This window comes from Miniopterus natalensis, chromosome 8 (assembly GCF_054644295.1).
Source record: "Miniopterus natalensis isolate mMinNat1 chromosome 8, mMinNat1.hap1, whole genome shotgun sequence".
Classification (NCBI taxonomy): domain Eukaryota; kingdom Metazoa; phylum Chordata; class Mammalia; order Chiroptera; family Miniopteridae; genus Miniopterus; species Miniopterus natalensis.
Window position 1 is genome coordinate 26,351,386 of NC_142088.1, and position 20,976 is coordinate 26,372,361.

A 20,976-nucleotide genomic window follows, 5' to 3' on the forward strand; every position below is an offset into this window, starting at 1 on the left:
GGGTTCGGGATGCTGGGCAGTAGTTATACACCTGCATTCAGAGGTCTGAGTGATGCCCATGGCCAATCATAACTTGCACATGATTTTAACACTCTAAGTTTCTAGAATCCCTGAAAGCAGTATTGCCCCATGAGAGGAAAGCATTTTGATGAACAGTAATAAAGCTCAGTAATTACTGCTTTTAGGAACATACTGGAAAATACATTTTTCTATCTTACTGCTTTCTCATCTTATTTTCCCTCTCTAGTCACTCCTCTTATATGTGATCATGGCAAGAGGCTGATGCCTTTGACCTTCTGTCTTCTAAAAGTAGTGGGACATAGAGGGGCCAGGTGTGTGTGCATTTAAAGGGCTAAAATGCTGAGCAGTTACTTTTGGTGTTATGTACAATTTGTCTAAATACTTTTGAAATTCTGTTGTGCACAGATCCCTTGTTCACACACCCGGACAACTAAGGGTGGTTACTCATGGGAAACATTTTAAGCAGTTTTTAAAAATCAATCAAGAGATTAATCATTGTGTCATTGTAAGCAAGAAGTTAACAATAATGTCCTTATGATTAGAGGCAGAAAAGTATTCCTGGGAGGTATTTAGATATAATTAGAGAAAAATGAATTAGGAACACCAGAAGAGAATTCTGAGAGAGCTTCCTTTATATGTGTATGTGGATTAGTAGTAAGTAAGTAGAGTCACAGGGGCATTGCATCAGTCTGTGGATAGATGACACTTCCCTGCTGTGAAATTATGACCACTATTTGTGATATTTCAGTGCACTTATTTAAACACTGATATTTTCATCACACAGAATGCATCTCAGGATTTTAAAAATATAAACAATTGGTTGTTCATTTTAATAGGTTGATATATTCAAAAATAAAAAGGCAGTTTAATAGTATATCCAGTCTAACGAGTGACTGATAATAGGAGGACAGTTCTTAAGAGTTGTTTCCTCTCAATGCAACTTGCAAAAAATGAATGGGTGGGGGGATTTATATTATATTGGATAGGTTACAGATTATGATCAGAGCATACCTGATTACTGTTCAACTCTGTCCCCACACTGCTTTGTTCCCTCCAATTCCCAGTCTGCCTCATCCTTCTGATAGTCTGTTTAATCACCTGGCTGCCCTGCTAGTTGTCTGTCCCCACCACAGCCAGCCCTCTGCCTTCCTTCCCTCACTGTCTCTGGCTGTGCCTGACTTAGGGCTGTGGCAATCCACATTCCCACTGTCTTGTGCCTTCTGACTTCACATGGTGTGTCCCGGGAGGCTCTGCTGAGGAGTGTCTGTTTGGAGTGTGCAGATGGGTGCATCTCTTAAATGACCTGGCAGAATTATTTTAAGGCTAATAGTTATACTTCTAACACTATTAATTATAACACCCCAAACTTGTGTAGTGCTTTACAGTTCACGATGCACTTTTACATGCTTTTCTTTTTTTTCTTCAAATTCTTTGTAACAGTTTCATGAGGTAGGTCAAGCAGATCTTATCTATCATTTATAAACCGCTGGCTTTAAATCAGCTAACCTGATTCTGACATTTTATAGATGGGGAAACAGGAGCCCAGATAAATTAGTAACTTGTTTAGGATCCCGTACTAGTAAAAGTTGAGACAGAGTCTCAACCATTCCCGCTCCTCTATCGGGTCTGCTGATCTGAGATTAGAAGGGAAGGGACTGTTGTGGGGGTAGACAGATGTGAACTCTGCGAGTTTGGTTAATGGCAGTGGTGGCTCATATTGTGGAATGTTGTCTATTAGGTGTAGCAACACCTCAAATCAGAGGGTGTGTTTCGCTGAAACTTTATTATACTGTGGTGTTTTGAGGTCAGACTCAGGAGGCTCAAGAAGTACTTTCTTCTTCTTAAGGATTAAGTTTCCTCAGCAGGACCCCCCAGGGGGCCCCTCAAGTGTAAGAGAAGTGGTCCCAGTGAGAGCATGAGCCACTGCCTCGTGGCCCAGGCAGGTTGCTCTGTTAAGCACCATGTAGACTCCGAAGTGCCTTTTCCTCTCTGGGCGGGCCGCTGTCCCCAGACCCACCAGACAGGCTCCTGAATCCTCGTGCCTTGGGCTTTGATGCCCTCCATGGCGGATTCTTCTTATTGTTGTTATTTTAGCTTATTTTCACCTTATAAAATACTTGGGTACTAACATATAGTGAGAAAACCCCAGCAAACTTGTGCTTCTCTCTGAAGATTTGCAATTCAGTACAGTGGGGTCCCTTGCCGTGCGGTTTTGCACTTACACCTGATCACTGGCCGTCTACACAGCAGCGTTATGGCTTCGTCTCTCACACCCATTCCATCTTCTTTTCTGTAAAGCAGTTTCCCCTGTTTCTACACTGCTGCTTCCAGTCTTCTTCCTCCTATGTCAGAATCAGGCAACAGACCTCGGACTTAGTACGAAGACTGTTGAGCTGCACTGATGATCTACCCATTCCTTCTCAAAATCTTACTCCCGCCTTAGGCCACCGACCTTGTGCGGTGACCTTGTGGGCTGCGTAACTTTAACCACTTGTGGAGAGACATTCTCATGATCCACAGAAAGTAAGAAAATCCCAGATCTTGAGAGCAGCGTGGCACAGCCGAACTTCTTCTAGGGAAGCAGCCTAAACTCTGACATGCACTGTGTCCCTTAAGGATTTGCTGTGTCTCACTGTGAGGTGATTGATGGCACTGGCAGCTGGAGTCAGTTCAGGCTGAAGTCCCCTAGAGTTCATCAGCGTGACAGATCTTGGTCTTTGTAGCATTAAGATAAGTGAAAAAAGAATGGCCAGCTCAGTTCCACTTTTATTTTTCTCTTAATGGCTCCAGTGTAATTGTGACTTAACATATTGTCAAATAAATGTTTTTTCCTCTCAAAAGGATAGGAATAGATTCAGGATGAACAGCCTGGATTAGTGGACTCTTATAGGATCACAGGACTGTTAGCATACTGTTAAGACAAGTGTATTACTTATGGGTTTAAATGGGTAATTCTGGAAAAGTACAAGGGAACATTTTTATCATTTTTTGTGGTTGTGCACTTTCATTTTTAAGTCATTCTTTGAAATGAATGCCTGAAAGTAGGCAGTGAATCTGAAAAATATCATTAATCTTAGAGTTTCTACTAGGTTTAAGGCCAAGGGCTCTTGTTTTCTACAGTTTAAAAGTTAGTTTTGAGGGAAAAATTGATACCTTTAATCTAAAAAACTACTTTCTTCAAAATTGAAGATTAAGGTATAAAATATACAGTTATTTGAGATCTTTTAAAACTTTTTATTCAAATATATATGCAGAAAAGATCACACTCAGCCTGCTGAACCCCCAAACTGAGTGCACCGGTGCAGCCAGCGCCGACCACTGGCACCTGCACGTCCTTTAGTGCCCCTGCCGGTCACTAACCCCCACTCCTGAAAGATTTCAAAACCATAGATCAGTTCTGCTTACTTTTGCACTTCATACAAATATAATCATACCTCCTTGAGTGTTAAAATAAGAAAATAAGAAAGTTCTACCTTTGAAGATAATTTTTTTTACTTTCTTTTGTCAGAAAATGGAAAGTATGCAACAATGTGTTTTTCTTTTTCCTTTAGCTGCCAGAAAATTTAGCCAAATTATAGTTACAGGCTTATCTCGGGAGTCTGGCAGCATCTCTCTTTCTGCTTCCTTTAAGTTGGTTTCTGTTCTGTTTTTATTCCTAGTTGACCTATTCTACTTTTTTTTTTTTTTAATTGGAAACTACTATAAACATTCTTGGGGAAGGAATGGCCATTTGTTTTCATGTACATTTGATTTGATGCATAGTGTATGCTTGAATTATCCTGGCTCTACTGAGAAAGGACTGAAATGGGAATAATTAGTCCTCGGAATCTTTGAGATGGGAAAGTATGCAAGGAAGGGAGTAAAACAATGGAACAGATACAAGGATTTTGGAAAATGGTTCCTGAAAACGCTATACTGTGGTTACTATTTCTCAGCATATGGCAGATTGAGCATGAGATCTTTTGGAAATGTCCTATTGACAGGATTGTAGCTGTGCCCAAAGAACTCAGATCTGGCAGGCCGGCTCACTGTGAGCCTGTTACCTCGGAGTGTGAGTGACGCTGAGTTGTTGTTTTTGTCTGCGGGGTGCTTTTCCTCAGCCCAGTTTTTCTTTTGCCATTTGTCATAAATTACAATGTGCTGAGATCAAGGAAAAAAAGACCTCTCGCTCCCCACTGAGGCAGCCCTCGATGATTGTGTGGTGCTGGCTGGGGTCTAGCATGCAGTCTCTCCAACACTAGGGACTTTGTTGGAATACTTGCTCCGTTCCCCTCCAGAGCGATGCCACAAGTGGTCAGGAGCAAACACGCCTTCCTCCTGGTCTCCAGGGTTAGCCCTGTGGTGTCTGTTGATAAGCTATGTGATCACATGGAGAGTTTTGAAATAACCAAGCTGCTTAGGAGAAAGGGGCTTATTAATTTCCAGAAGTAATTTATATAGAAATAGAAATGTATAACAACTTTCCTGGTTAAAGAATAGGTCTCTGCTATTTTCACATATTCCTGTTAAATTACTCTTCCCAACTGTGATCAGTTTTAAAATTTTGCCTTTTGAAAACATTAGCTCATGCTCTGTGTATTTTAATAGGGGAATAGCCTTTTATAGAGTCACAGAGATGGGACGTTTGGCTCTCAGGAGCAGTCTGCTAGCTGTTTTTACTGAACATGCACTTATATATTTGTTTACAAAGACTGACACACTTAATCAATGAGATTGCTTAAACATAAAATTAAGTAATCTTTTAAGACATTGTATTGATTTGAGTTTGTAGGCAAGTAATTACCCTTGCTCTGAAAATGTATTAATCTTTGGGGAAGTGCGAATGGAAGTGTGTAGATAAGGATGCTGTTTGATGGTCAGGCTTCCAATATTTTAATCTGAAGACTATATTTACTACAATTGTATGTAAATATGCACATGGAAATTTCCAGCTATGAGTTTTTCATATAAGCTGGGGAAAAACTGGGGGAAAAGTCATGTTTTTGTGAAAACAAGCATCAATACCAATTTTGATGTGAATATCTAAAGCATTATGATAACCATGACTTGTATTTTTAAATGACTGGTGCTCATATGGGAAAGATGTTCATTATGGGCAGGTCTGGAAGGATTCTCTACTTTCAGAGATTCTTTAAAGGGTTGGCATTATGCACAGAGGATACGCTTACTAACTGGTCACAACAGATTCTGGTACAGACTAAGGGGAAGCGGCAGATTATGCAGTGAGGTCTACGTTATTAGCCCCAAATTATAGCGTGTCAGAGAGGAAAACATGTGCTGGAAGTTAATGAACCACATTAATGGCCTCAGCTCCTCCTCTTAATCCCTTGGATGTGTTACTACTCTTTAGACTGGGAGGCGCGCATAGACAGCCACGGCAGGATCTTCTACGTGGACCACGTGAACAGAACCACGACGTGGCAGCGGCCCACAGCCCCCCCCGCCCCGCAGGTGCTGCAGAGGTCCAACTCCATTCAGCAGATGGAGCAGCTGAACCGCAGGTGAGGGTGGGACTTTTTGCCGTCACTGTTCTGTTTTGTGGTTGGGCTAATTTTTACATGGTTCAAAGTAGAAAACCCAGTTATGTCTCTTTCATCTTTGTGTGTCCTGTCATTAAGGTGTAGCTGTTCCGTCTTTTGATTCATAGGTTTCATTGAACTTCTCTTGGTTAAAAAAAATAGTAAGCACACACACACAAACAGCTAGTTTGGAAACTGGAGAGGAAATAATGCTAACCCCGCTAGTCAATCCAAGGCACTGGTTTTTAGTAAGCTATATTTATTTTTAAATATCTAGACTCTTCATTCATGATGAAGAGTCTTTATTGTCCACCTAAGCTTTTTAAATCTGTCCTTTTTCAAGTACTAACTGCTACAGAACAAAAAGTTGTTATTTTCTTTAACAATGGAGGGATTTAGTTTTCTTCCGTTAAGGGCCACAATTAAAAATTTTTTCATTAATTTGTTAGGAAAATGTCCACCAACAACGGACAGAAGAAATTCAATGCAATGTAATTTACTTAAACAGCAGATGGCCTAGAAGGTCAGGGAATGGGGGTTTGGGGAGGAAATGGCTGAGGCTGGGGAGATAGTGAACTCTTCCGGGCTCTGGGGAAGCAGCTGAGTCCCAGATTTTAGAGGCTGCTGTGATATGACTCTAAGCTCCTGATTTTAGATACCAGAGTATCCGCAGAACCATGACTAATGAGAGGCCTGAGGAAAATAGCAACGCTATTGATGGGGCAGGGGAGGAAGCCGACTTTCACCAAGCCAGTGCAGGTAAGAGCCTTGAGGTTGGTTGGTTTATTTTGTAATCTCACAAAAGCAGAAAACAAATAAGTAAGGATTTCCAAGAAATGAGGCTTTTCCTTTAGAGAACTTTTGATCTTCAATAACATCTGGTAATCCAACTCAAAAAGTAGAATTCACCAGAGACCTTTTACTCCTTGACTTTTCATAAAACCAAATAGAAAGAACCACAGCCCGGCCGGCCATGGCTCAGCAGTTGAGCATCGACCTAGGATCCAGGAGATCACTGAGGTTTGATTCCCGGTCAGGGCACATGCCCAGGCTGCGGGCTTGATCCCCAGTCGGGGGCATGCAGGAGGCAGCCAATCAATGACTCTCTTTCATCATTGATGTTTCTATCTCTCCTTCTCCCTTCCTCTCTCTGAAATCAATAAAGATATATTAAAAGAAAGAAAGGGGGAGGGAGGGAGGGAGGGAGGGAGGGAGGGAGGGAGGGAGGAAGGAAGGAAGGAAGGAAGGAAGGAAGGAAGGAAGGAAGGAAGGAAGGAAGGAAGGAAGGAAGGAAGGAAGGAAATCACAAAACTAAGTAGAATATAAATTACTTTAATCTTTGTAATCTCTGGATCTGTGGGATAGTGGAAAAAGATTGAGTCTGATCTTAACACATCTAAGGATGCATTAAAATGTTAACAGTGACTAGCAATATTCAATTTCATTTTAGTATAATTAAGAGCAGTCAGGTTTTATGTAGGAATTTACATCAAAGATAAAAGTATTTGGGGTCTAGAACAATATAGCAAATGATCTAGGTGTGCACAGGTTGGAAGTGAATAGATACATTTCTGTGATGTGGAAAGCCCTCCCTGAAAGGCCTTGTGGTCTGCCCCATCCAGATTTCCGCCGGGAGAACGTCCTGCCCCACTCTACCTCCAGATCCAGGCTCACGTTGCTGTTACAGTCTCCCCCCGTGAAGTTCCTCATCAGCCCAGAGTTCTTCACCGTGCTACACTCTAACCCTGTGAGTATCGAGCCTGAAAGTGTGTGATGGAAAGAGCAGCAGCCATAGGCAGTCATCCGTGTGTGTCATAATAGTAAGAGTGGTAATAGCTAGTGCCTGCGGAGCAACAGGTGTGTTCCCAGCACTGGGTTAAGCACTGTATGTGTTTTGACCCATTTGTCCAAACTTATGACTTAGATAAAATTCCATGTTTTCAGATGAAGAAACTGAGGCACAGAGGAATTAAAAAATATTCCCAAGGTTATACAAGTGCTGTTGTTGAGTTGAAAATTTCAGAGATGGTGACTCCATGGTCTGTGCTTTAATGACCACCTTATTTTGCCTGCACAAAAATACCTAAATATCTGAGTATTGACAGCAGACAGTGGTAAGACTGGGCTTTGAGATTGTGGTCAGGCTCTCCAAAAGGAAAAAAGAACTTTAAAATTTGTACATTCTTGTAATCTGAGAAATAAATTAATAAAGAGAGGGATATTTTAAAGATGTATGAAGTTTGTATAGAAGATCAGGGTTTTGTTGTTGTTGGTTTTGGGGGGGGCAGGAGAGGCGTGGCAATGTGATTAAGATGAAATAGATTCAAATTTCCTTCCTTTTACTAATGTGCCTATTCTTTAGAAGGTCTACCTCTGTGATTTCATTATAAGCCTAAAAATGTTAGTGTCAGCTAAAAAGAAAAATATATATATTTTGTTAACCAGAAGATTATAAGAACTTCATCCTTTTAATCATTGTTCTAAATAGGGAGAAATTATTTTACTCTCTTCTTTACCGATTTGCTTTCATCTCCTCTAGCTCTGACCCTTGACCAAAATGCTGCTCCTTTTCTCATCTTGGTACCTTAACCGAGAAACCCCTCACTAACCTTCCCCCTTCGCCCCCATTAAATTCCCACGACAAGCAATTTTTCTAGCTCTACTCACATGCCTGCCTGTTCCCTGCATTTATTTTGAAATTGCAGCCTGGGATGGGAAGTTTGTATGTCACCCGGGGAATGTTAACCTCCTGGAGGCACTGGGGCGAATGAAGTCCCTGGGGTGACGGTGGACAGTGTTGCTCACCTGTTTTCCCCAGTGGTGCTGCATGATATTTAACAAAAACATTTCTAGGAGAAAAGAGAATGTTTTGAAAATATTTTCTAACTTATCCTGAGATTAGCATGTGAGAGAACAGGTAGCGTTTCTTTGTGATGTGAGTCCTAAGATCCACCCCAGGATGGACGGTGGGCGGTGGCTGGTAGGGGAGGAGTGGGGGCCCTCGCAGGCGGAGGATGCGTATGAGCGAAAGTAGGAGGGAAACTGTGTCCCGAGTGCATCACAAGAATCTCCTTTATCCCATACATAGTACTGAAAACATGACACACGATAGGAGTTACAGTAGGTAAGGAGTAAGAGAAAGGCCTTACCTGAGGATAGACAGAGACTACAGGCAGCTTTAGAATGGCGGTGATAGCATGCTTCTGGAAGAAATAGTTTTGAGCTGGAAGGTAAAAGATGAGAAATCATCAACCATGGGGAAAGGCAGGGGAAGCTCATGTCAAGCAACTGAAACGTCAAGTGCAGGGACCCTGAGACTCTGAAAAGAGCAGAGGAGCAGCAGTGTAGTGATGCGAAGAGGGAGTGATGTGATACTAGGTTGGGAAGTCAGCAAGATCCCAGATCAGAGGTGTGGCTGTGGGACGTGGCAGGGAATTTGGCTATTAGCCTGACATGCTTTAGTTGGGAAACTGTAGAAAGGCCAAGAGTGAAAGCAAGTGATGAAAACGAAGGCTCTTCCTTGTCCCAGGGGAAACACAGTGATGACTGGAACCATGATGTTGGCTTGGAGCTGAAGTGATGTTCATGGATTCGGGAGATATTTTAAAGGCAGAATCAGTAAGACATGCTGAAAAAATTGGTTGTTAGGAAAGAAATAAGAAATACTTCCAGTGCTTTGGTTTGACAAAGGATTTAATCTTGTTGGATGAAGTGGTGTTCATGTGGGAGTAAACAGCTCTAAATTTGATGAGGTCTGAGGGAGACCCAAAGAAAGAGGTTTTGTGTTTCTGGAAGGTGTTTGGGTATAACTAAGTGGGCAAAGGGGGATTACTCCACACGTTTCTGAGGACTGAGGGAGTGGCTCGCTGAAGATATTAACTAGAGCAAGGTTGCTTTAGCTGCACATGGAGTGATTTACAATGAGGGAAACACTCGCCATAGGAGTCCAGCTGTATAACCCATTCATCATGGCATGAGTTGACAAGAAACTGGACTAGGAGGTAAGGAAATAGGGAGGAAGGATCCAGCATGAGAGGAATCACAGGCAGAGAATTGGCAAGGTTTGGTGGGTAAACAGACTAGAACTGAAGAAGATGGCTCTGAGTGTTAATAATATATAAATAATAAACAAGAATATATAATTAATGAATTAGAGAGATGCTAGAATGAGAGGCTTGTTAAGGGAGTGGAAGAACATATTGAATTTAACAAAACAAATTATATACCTTAGGAAAATAGAGTAGACTATAGGGAAAAGAAGTTGTCAGCCTGGTCCTGTCACCAGGAGTTGTAGGGGAGGTTATTAGTATGTACATGTTTATTGACATTAATATATTTTGTCTTCTCTCATTAGCTTTGCTTTATAAGTATAGCATCTGTCTGGATTTACTGTTCATTTTCTCCTGGTTTACGGGTTTAGTTTGGGACAGAGAAGACGTAGGAGGAAGGTGAGCAGTAGATAGCATGCTAGCTGTCCTCAGACTCATGCAGGAGGGATTAGATTTACCATGCATTCGATTTAGCAACAGTTTATTGCTTCTCTATTATGTCCTGGGCACTGTGCGAAGTCCTTGAGATACAAGAGACTTGAAAACATTCCAGTGTGATGAGCAGAGTTATGAGTGCAGTAATGCAAGGCTGTTGGAGTGAGTGATTAACTCCAGGGAGAAGCCATAGATGGATTTGCATTTAAGATAGGTTTTAAAGGCTGAACAGGAACTTGCCCTAGAAATGAGAAGGGCCAGAGCATCCTGAGTAGAAGGAGCATTTGCAAAACAAGAGATTCATGAAGTTGCAGGGCTGTCCTGTTAATTACTACAGTTTGGTGTTGCTGGTGTGTTGAGAGCATGGGATACTAGTGAAAGTCAGACTTGAGCCTGAAAAGGTAAGCAGAAGCCAGGTTACCTGAACCTAGACTTATGCATGGGATGGTTCTAGGACATGGCAGGCTATCATGCAAGAAAGAATGGACAAACCTTTAGAATTGTCGCTCTAACAGAAAGGATCGTGCTGTGATGGGAAGAGCTTTGGACTGGCTGTCAGATAACACAAGTTTTCCTTTGTTGTTTATTCACGCAACCGTTCAACCAGGATTTATTAAACACTTATGATTTGCCTGGTACATTCTAGACTCTGGGGATAGTGGTGGACAAAGGTAACAAAGTAGTGAACGAGAAACGGTAATTCAGATAGTGCAATGTGGCATGAGGGGACTGAAACAGTATAGGTGACTAGGCGGGGGCACCTTGCAGACAAGGCACCGAAGGCACTGGCTTTAGATAGGGTGGATGGGGAGGCCTCTGCAAGGGAGCCATATTCAAGCTGTTATAAAATATCAAGGAACCAGCAAGGTAAAGTCTGGGAGCAGAACCTTCCTTGCCAAGGAAGAGCGAAGGCTTGAGGGCATGAATGAGCTTGGTGTGGTCATAATAAGGTCAGAGAGGGAGCTGGGCTTCGGAATGTAAGGCTTGGATGATCTGGCAAGGGGTCTGGGCTTTATTCTAAACGGACTTTATTCTAAAGGGGTTTTCTACAGGGGTATAGTTTCGATTTTTAAAAGCTGCTTCTAGCTGTTATGCCGAGAATGGGTTTTAGATGGCAAGATTGGCATCAGGGAAACAAGTGAAAAGACCCTGAGATGTAGAAGAGGCTTGGATGAGTGCAGAAGTACAGAGGGTGACAGGTGGGTGAATATTGCTAATAGATCTCTGCATATCTGTAAGATTTAAATTCTGTTGGGTTTAAGAAGGTTTATTTCCCTGATTTATGTATGGTAGGGATTATAGGAGCTGGATTTTTCTTGCTAACGGTCTCAAGATATGAATTTATGAGGATAAGTCAGCTAAGTTTTGGTAAAGGGCACTACTTACTGAAATTTCTTCTTTTTCCGAGACTAGCGGAGAATGTTTTATTTGGTTTCCTTATTTTAAGAGTTATTATCTAGCCTTTTGTTTTGCTTATGATTTACAACTGTCCCCGTAAATCCCGTTTGTTATTGAAAAATGTTCAACATACAAAAGGAGTATATTAATTTAAAAGCTTTCCTAATTCTCTTTTTTTTTTATGGTTTGAAGGTATCAGTCTATGTTGTAAGTTAGTAATAAAAAATAGATTTTGTGTAGCAGTAATTTACTTAATAATCTTTATTGAAAAGAAAAAAATTAAGTAGATATATGGTTGTTATAACTCTAAAGGAAAACCTGAGAAACAAAATACTGGGTGTTTGTTTTTTTCTGTTTTGCATTATGGTTGCTTTAAGATATATTCTACTGCCCTCTGTTGGTTGTAATTAGATTTCTTCCGAAAGTGTCCTGATAAACCATTTCTCCTGATAACTCAAGATTTAATTATTAGTGTCATGTCTTTTATAGATGGTATGCCTGTGTTTGTCTAATAATTGTCAGACATAAATGCATTCATTATATGCAACTGAATAATGTTTCCAACATACATGCTGAACAATTATTACTCTGGCTTTTAATAAGCTCTAGAAATACATTAATTCCACCATATAACCTTTTTAGTGCGTAATGAAGAAAACTATTGTTCTAAAATATATAAATATATTTTTGCAAGTCAGGAATTCCAGCTATTGCAAAATAGATGAATTGAGAGTTTATAGTTAGTTTCCTCAATAAGAAATTTTCCCCTCCGTTTTACTCTGTAGCTAGATGAGACAATGTAAAACCCTATTATTAAAAATATAGACCAGCTGTGTAAAATAAAAATAAAGACAGACTGTTTAAGACAGGGCTGTTTCCATATCCTCACAAACAATGTTACTTGAATTTGTTTATAATAAATTTCTTTAGTGAGTAATGTATACAGATATTCACATCTGCACCAACATATGAGACATATTTGCTATAGATGTAGTGATTATGTTTTTCAAGCATGAATTCAGAATACTTATTCTTGGTGAAGGATTTTTGAAATATGAAAGATAGATTTTGTTTAGCAATAATATGCCTACCCGTGTTATTAAAAAGAACAGAACAAGATGAAATCAAGACCGGACCAGGTAATTCAGGACATATAGTCACATGAAACTAAACTAAACTAAAAAAAAAAAAAAAAAGTGCCACAAAAATAATTGGTTGATTGATAAGTACTGAGTGTTTACATGTACTTACCAACAAAGCACATTAAGCTCTAAGGTGGGGGTGGGGAACATCCAGCCTGCCGCATATATTCAGCTGGTATTTGGCCTGTGAAATCATTTGGTCTGGTCCTGCCAAGGCAGCCACAGGCAGGACTCTAAATTCAAGAAATCTAGGAGCTTTTTTATAGCTAATTTTTAAGCTGATAATTTTGTATGGCCCGAGAATGATGTTATAAATATCCAAATGGCCCTTGGCAGAAACAAGTTTACCTACCCCTGCTCTGTGTGTTATTTTAACAAAATTGCCCTAAAAATATTCCGGGAATCATTCAGTTGATCACTCAGCCATCAAGCATTTGTTTCTTGCTAGGAAGACAAGAATCAACCAAGAGGAAGACTGGGAAAGGGAGTTTTGGAACGGAGAAAGAATAACTAAACTGTATATTTTAAATCACATCAAAGGAAAATAAAACTTGTGCCATTTATCTGTCATTCAAAGGGACTCTGTCTGCTGTTAACAGCTGCCACTCACCTTACCTGCATCATCCCAGGGGAGGTCATTCTATGCATTGTCATGAGGCTGTGCTATGAAACGAGTCCCATTTGCCCTTCCCTAATCTACTTTGTTTCAGGTAGAAATTCATACTCCTTTACTCCTTCTTTTTCTATAAGACCAAAACAAAACAAAACAAAAGAACAACCCAGACACAGAAAAGGACCCTCACCCAGTTAGAACCACTAAAACCCAGAGAGAGAATAAACGCCCCTTTTTTAGTGTTTCTCGACTCTTTAGACCCTTCTCATTCTTTGGACCCCTCTAATTCTTAGCTCTAGTTCTATCAGTGTGTTTCGGTACTTTGACTGCCACTGTGGCCTTTGTTTTCGAGACTCTGCTTTCTGCCTTCCACCTTCCCCTATAATTTTCCTTCTCCTTCCTTTTGCGTGATCATGCCGTGCTCAACTCTTTCCTCAGGGTTTTTAGTTCAGGGCCTAGCACATAATTAATGAGAGGTTATGAGACCCTTCTTCAGTTAATAGAAAGTGGGATTCTGGCCCAAGATCTTCAAAGACCTTAAAGTAGAAAACAATTTTACTATCACTCATCTGTTATAATATAGGTGTGGTAGGTATAATTCCTTAGATGTATTCATTTACTTATGCTTTGTATTTTTATAGTTATTTTTACCTCTTCATAAACCTTTTACATCGTTGTTCCATTGGATTTGAATCCTACACACTTATGAAGAAAGCAGGGCAGTTAATATCCCATCCTACAGCTGAGCAAAATTGAGGTAGAGATTAAATGACTTTCGTGGTCTCTGTCCATGAGTGAAAGGGCTGTGACAAGAATCTTTGCTGTGGTTCTATATTAACTAGAGTATAAATATCCATTTTGAACCATATATATACATACATACATATACATATATATATATATATATATACACTCACACACACACATAAAAATAGTATACATATTGAATAACATGCAAAATATATTTTAAAACAAACATATATGTAAATAAATATATGTGTATTTTCTTTATAAAAATGTAGCAGTTGGAGGATGTTTCTGTTTGACTGTTTCATATGGGCCGTAATAGCCATGTGCATGTTATGCAGACTTGAAAAACCAACGGTTCTAAAGGTTGTCTGCTAGCAACTAATGAGAAAAATCTTTCTTGTGCTTAATTTGCTTTGGTAGATGCTTTTTGCAAAGATCAGTTGAGCTTGGCACTATATTACATGTCTCACTGAGTGGAGAGGAGGAAGATGAAAGGACATAATTAATTAGAAGACCAGCCTTAAGACTCCTGTGCTTAAAGAGCTGTCCAGCCCCAGGGGATTACTTCAAGCCTGAGGCTGGGACAGGCTCCTTCACCTAATTACTGCTACTTCTTGTCCTAATGAGGTTCTGCTTCTTTCCTTTAGCAGAGTGAGGAGCATTTCTGATGCTCTAGATAAAGAATCTGGATGTGGCCTATTTAGTTACTTTAATGTGGGGAGAGAGAAATGAGGGGGATCAAGAAATGCACCTATTTAGAACAACAGTTAATGTAATGATTTATCTGACAGAGCTATCCCACCGTAATTTGTCCCCGAAGAGACTTATTAGGGACTATGACTTGAAAGCTCATTACCATTGCCTCCAGACAGGTTGGTGTGGTCTCGGGCCTCTAAGCTTGCAGTGGCTTATGTGGAAATATATCAGCAGCACAGCACGGAGCCAAATGCAAAAAACAGATGCCTTGCTGATTGTACGTTAAACTCCGAGGCAGGGTCAGCCACAGGCTGAACTATTAATTAGCTAATGTTTGCCTCTGACGGCCTTCGACTTCTTTTATTGGCCTCTTTCTCTGCTTTCATGGTATCACCTCCTTATTGTCTCATGCTCTCTAATTGCCCAGAGCCCCTGCTTGGGCCTGCCTGCTTTGGCAGGACTCTGTGCCCTGAACCTCACAATTTCTCACAGCCATCAAAACCTGCCCTCGTTTAGACTCTCAGGTTGAAATACGACCTCAACATACTGTACACTCGGGTGTAGTAAGGACCTGTAGTACACTAGTATTTGAGGATGGTTCATTGTGACCTTCCTTCCTTCTGCCTTGATAGGGAGAAAATATTTTAATGCAAAGTACAAAGTATATAATGATGGCGAATCAATGAGAATAACTATATAATAGTTGTTTTATATAACATAGGTTACATGTCAATAATGGCAAACAACACATTCAGTGACTTAAGCTAACAAAGGTTTGTTTCACATTGCAAATTGGGCTGTCAGGGTTCTCTGATCCCCTTAATCACCCAGAGACCCAGGGCCCAGACTGGGGAGCAGCCACCATTTCCAACATTGTCAGTTGCTGTGCCAAAGGAAAGAAAGCTCTAGAGGGACACATGTTGGCAATAAATGCTTTGACCTGGACATGACACATCTTGAGGGGCACTGGAAAATTAGGAACATTGTTGATGGTCTGGTCCTCATATTTATTCATCTTTTATCCTCAGTAACTACCACAGTACTGGACACAGTAAAGACAGTGAATGTTTATTAAGATGAAATGATTTCCAGGAGTCTGGTTTCTTTTGGGTTTCCCTTAGTCCTTCTTAGACTGAAATAAATGACAGAACCCATGAAGTAAAACCTGTAGGTCTCTAGATTCAGGTAAGAGGAATTTAAAGCCCTTTGAATCTATCTTAGAAGAATAGAATTTAATTCCAGGATAGAGCATTCATGGCCAGATCAATTTCATGAATGTCATATTCCTTCCAGTGATTAAAGGAAACAGCTCCGTACAATTATTCCTTTTTACTCCTTGACACATGGTATTGTGCAGTGAATGTTTGTTGAATGACCCCTATGTGGACAATCCATGGCTTATGATCAGTTTTTAGAATATTTTGTAAGTGTCAGAGAGCTGAAGACTATACTGTTTTTTACAAAACACTTTTTTGCATGGTTGTATAGTGGAATTTTATTAAGTGTGCATTTTCAGTCATATAAATTGAGCCATCTATATACACACACAGGAAAAATAGAGAGAGAAAAAAATATATATGGAGGTATACAGTCCAGGCAGTTCTGTCTTCCATTCCATTCACTGAGCTTATGCTTCTAAGAAGGTATGAGATGAAACTCTACTGTGGTCTCAGTTGAACACAACTCAACTATGAGAGCAGCTCAGCCCATTACATGTGCTTCTAATATGCAGATATATATGGCCAAGCACTTTTCTCTACAACTTGACTTTGAAATGTATGCCAACTGTTTCATTGGCATTTGCCCGGAGAACCAGTGATCTGTTCCAATGCTGGAGGAAACCTGGCTATATTGGGGCTCACTGTAAGGAGGTATTCTTGTTTCCAGGATGGTGTCATTTTGACTGTGTGGGTTTTTTTTGCCTAAAACTTTAGGACCTAACATCCCCTGTAGAATGAGACTCCATGCATTCTTATTTGTTAGATACCTAAACATCATCAGTAAAGATGACCTTACTTTCTATAGTCTTTCTATATTATTTTGGTCAAAATATGTTGCTCTGTCTGCTCTTTCCATGTGTGGGTCTAGAGCTATGCTAGAGCCTATATCCTACCAGAAGACTAGATATACCCATGTGCATATGTTGCTTTTGCGTGTCACAAGTGGGTTAACATTGGTTCTCCATCTTTTCCTCCAGAGTGCCTACCGCATGTTTACAAACAACACGTGTTTGAAGCACATGATCACCAAAGTCCGACGGGACACCCACCACTTTGAACGCTACCAGCACAACCGGGACCTTGTGGGATTCCTCAACATGTTTGCAAACAAACAGCTGGAGCTGCCGAGGGGCTGGGAAATGAAACACGATCATCAGGGCAAGGTAACCTGCGTGTGGCCTTGGCACTTGGCTCTGCCCTTCAAGTGAGGGCGGAAAGCCCTTTGTGATGTGAAACAGTCCATCTCCTGGTTCGCACGAAACCTGGGCAGGCAGGTTGTTACTACAAACAGTTACTACACTCTTCTGAAGTAGTGTATGCAGTGGATGGGTGTGGGGCATTTGTTGGTGAAATACTCATTTTTGCCTAGGTATTTTCCCTGTAACCTCTCACCATTTTCTGTTGATCAGAGAAAAGGTGTCTTAGGCAATGACACTTCCTTCTTCCTAGTTGAACAGCTTGTGTTATGGACAGTGGAATACAAGTTGTATTGTTTGGAGAAGGTGGTTAGGAGGTTGCTAAGCAACTACACAAGGCGCGCCTTTGTGACGCTGTCTGGGTTTGGGCCTCAGTCCTGTTGGTTCAGAGCCCTGATGTTAGCACATCAGACAAGCACACAGGTGGATTGATTTATGATGAGAAACACGTAGCTGGGTCACACAGTCCGGAGCAACCACATGTGTACTTCCTTTGTAGACAGGTGAACCAGAAAGCCGGGTTATAGTCAGGAGGTTGTTACATGAGTACGAAACTGGAGTGAGAAACTTAGTAATTTTTATAAGGTATTCTTCAGCTAAGATTTTGTTTATTTGCCTCTTGTTTAGCACCGCCTATGAGCCATGAACCGCCTATGCTTTTTATATGTTTAAGCTTCTGACAACAGCTCCACGGACAGTACTCTGATTATCACTGCCAGTTACAGGGAAGGAGCTTCAGGTCTGGAGTGGTTGGGCGACTTGCCCAGTGTCACAGAGACAGGCAGTGACTGAGCTCTCACCCACGCAGTCTGGTTGAAGGATCCATGCTCTTAGCTGTGACACTGTGCTCTCCAAGTAGCACCAACATCAGTTTCCCTGTCTGTAAAAAAGACTTTACATCACTTGTAGGGTGGGGAGGGGTCAAATGACATGATATTTAAAGTAACTGTGCTTGGCTTACTCATTCAATAAATATTTATTGAACACCTATGCAAGACAAACCAGCTACTTCACACAACTGCCATTCTCATGGAAAGTGACGGGCAGTGAGCAAGTAAATAAATATATAGCATGCCAAGGGCCCATTAATGCTATGATTTACAAGAGAGCAGGAGTCTGGGACTAGAGAAAGACATAGTGGAGAGCTTTTTTATACAGGGAACGCCTCACAGATAAGGCTATAGGTGAACAGAGACCTGAACTAAGTGAGGAGGAAACCAGATCAGGAGAAGCACATTCAAGATGAATGAAATGTGTAAAGTGCTCAGTAAATGCCAGTTTCCCCCAAAGTACCCTCTAGCTGTAGTGCCACAGAACCATCTTATTTATCCCAAACTCATCTCCTAGCAATCTCCTCTGAGAACCTCTAAGTGGTCAAAATAGGTCTTACAAAGTGCATGTATTTTAAGGCATGGGAGGAACCCTCAGGCTCTCGCTGAAACTGTTGGCTTCATTTCTGTAAATTTCTAATAAACCTCCAGTTCCCAGCCCAGAAAGGATTGGACGTGGCAAGCATGAAGGTCAGAGTAGATGGAAGAGAACGGATTTGTGATCACGTCCCTGGACCGCGGGTAAAATCCTGTAGTCAGAGTCAGGTGGGCACGGCAGGGAAGCCTTTCGAGGACACCCCAGGAAGCTGGAAGCAGGGACACCTGCCACTTGCTGTGCTCTCCTCCCAGAGGAGATTGTCACATTGCTGGTGTTGAATTTGGTTCAATATCCTGGGAGCCAAGTGTTTGGAAACATTCTACTGAATGGAAGGGCATAGATGGTCGATGTAAGGACTTTGAAAAATACTGACAGTATTATGCCTGGGTGTACAAGAGCAGTAACATACCTAGAATTCAGCTCTTTTCTCGGACAAGACGTTTGCCTGGTGTCATGAAGAGTTATACTCATCAGAGAACCACTGGTCCAGGAAAAACCCCAGTTGCGGTAATACTGCATATATTCCTGCTCTGTGTAGAGACTTCACTTGCTCAGTCATTTTGTATCCTTAGCTAAAGGGAATTGGGAACTTATGTACATGTAGGAGGAGGTCCCCTTCTGCCAGTCATAACTTGCCAGACATGCTTCAGGGGAGAGCTTCTTATTAACAGCCCCTGGACCTTGAGAAAAGTTTAAGTTGCATTTAGGGTACTGTTGAAGGTGAATTATGATTGAGGATTGAAAACAAGCTCTGTCTCATAGCTTTTATAAAAGTCTCAGTGGTTAAACAGCAGTAAACATTACCCCGGCTGCATGAGTAACACGATTCATCTTATTCCCTGAGGGCTTTGGACTCAGGTAGGGGTTTCAACTGAAAGTGGTAGGCATTGGAAAAAACCCGAATGTGGGCTGGTAGATAGCTGACCTCACAATCTGCTTGTGGATTTGCAGTTGAATGCCGGTTGGCATGGATGACATACAAGAACCCCTGCCCTGTGGACAAAACAGATTATCAGATAGGCCTGAAAGCCTATTACTTTAGCCTGATCTCTCCCCTTCCTGTATTAGGACTTTAACAAGATTTTTAACTAAGCTGGACACCTTAGCACTAAGCAGGTATACCTCCCTGTGATTCCTCCCTATCTTTCCTGTACACATGACTGGCTTCCAATGAACTAACGTAACTTAAAGGAACATTTGGGGGAGGCTTGTGCTCTGTCTGTGTTCGGCTGTGCTGCTTTTGGCTGCACATTAGAAATTATAGCTCCCGTCCTCCGGGCAATTAGTGTTTTCTTCTAGCCCTGAAATTTTAGCCCCCTTTTATTAATGAATTTGTTTGTTTCCAGAACATTTAAAGGGAGTAAACTTTTTTCCATTTACTGTAACATCAAAAGCTGTTAAGTATTAGTTATTTTCCTACAGTGATGAGTGATTTCTGGTGTGTCCAAATCCCCATCTACGTGAAATGATTCTTAAGAGGGGTGCTCTCAAACTTAGCTCTTGGGTTTATGAAATTTGGCTCCATCTTCTCTTCTCAAGTGCAGCATTTTCCTTTCGAGTTTTCATTTAGTCATTCAACACACTTCTGAAGGCCCACTGTGTGCTTGCCAGTGTGATGACAGTGATAAGAGCTGACACTTACTGTAGCATGCTGTGGTATGCAGCATTGACTATGCGATGTTGTGAGTACTTAGATTAGCTCCTTTCATGTTCACAGCGGCCTTGTAGATAGCTGCTATGCTTAGCAACATTTTATAGACAAGGAAATTGAGACACAGCATGGTTAGTGAATTGAACAAAGTCCCATAATTTGTAAGAGATAGAATTGAATTTGAACCCAGGCAGCCCAGCTCCAGAGTCTGTGCCCTTACCCTGCCTCTCACCAGTGAGAAGGGTCATTTATAATGAAGGGAGTGAAAGGTACTGCGGAGGAGTAGGGGCTTTCAGACAGTCATCATCGAAGGGCAGCCTGGTGGGTGAGCTGCTCTCGGCTCTCCGGGCATAAGCCATCAGTCCTTTCTTGAATCCCTGCGTACTTTGACTTGTATTGCTTCATGATGTCTGTCCCCATTTGTCTCGTGGTATACTTGTCAACATGCTTTACCTTCTCAAACAGATGCCCCCTTCTTAAGAATTCTTTTTTTAAATATACCTTTATTGATTTCAGAGAGGAAGGGAGAGGGAGACAGAGAGACAAAAACATCAATGATGAGAGAGTCATTGATCGGCGGCCTCCTGCATGCCCCAACTGGGGATCCGGCCGCAACCCGGGCCTGTGCCCTGACCGGGAATCGAACCACGATCTCCCGGATCCTAGGTCGACGCTCAACCGCTGAGCCACGCCTGGCCAGGCAAGAATTCCTTTATTTATTTTTTAATTATCCCCTTTTCTACCCCCAGTGCCTGTCACATAGAAGGTTCTCAGAACAAGTTTGATGAATGAATGAGACTCTCACCGCCTGTAGTTTCCCGGTTATTCAGCCATCTCTGCTCAGGAAAAATGAAGAAG

The 20,976-nt window shown here is 41.4% G+C and overlaps 1 protein-coding gene across 1 annotated transcript in view; it reads left to right on the forward strand.

Moving 5' to 3' along the window:
- HECW2 (HECT, C2 and WW domain containing E3 ubiquitin protein ligase 2) overlaps nucleotides 1–20,976 on the forward strand; it is a 291,378-nt gene that overhangs the window by 183,891 nt on the left and 86,511 nt on the right. The window contains exons 12-15 of the mRNA XM_087819690.1: nucleotides 5,372–5,522; nucleotides 6,196–6,299; nucleotides 7,163–7,287; nucleotides 16,821–17,006. Of these exons, the coding sequence (XP_087675816.1) occupies nucleotides 5,372–5,522; nucleotides 6,196–6,299; nucleotides 7,163–7,287; nucleotides 16,821–17,006 (566 nt within the window). The remainder of the gene's footprint in view (nucleotides 1–5,371; nucleotides 5,523–6,195; nucleotides 6,300–7,162; nucleotides 7,288–16,820; nucleotides 17,007–20,976) is intronic.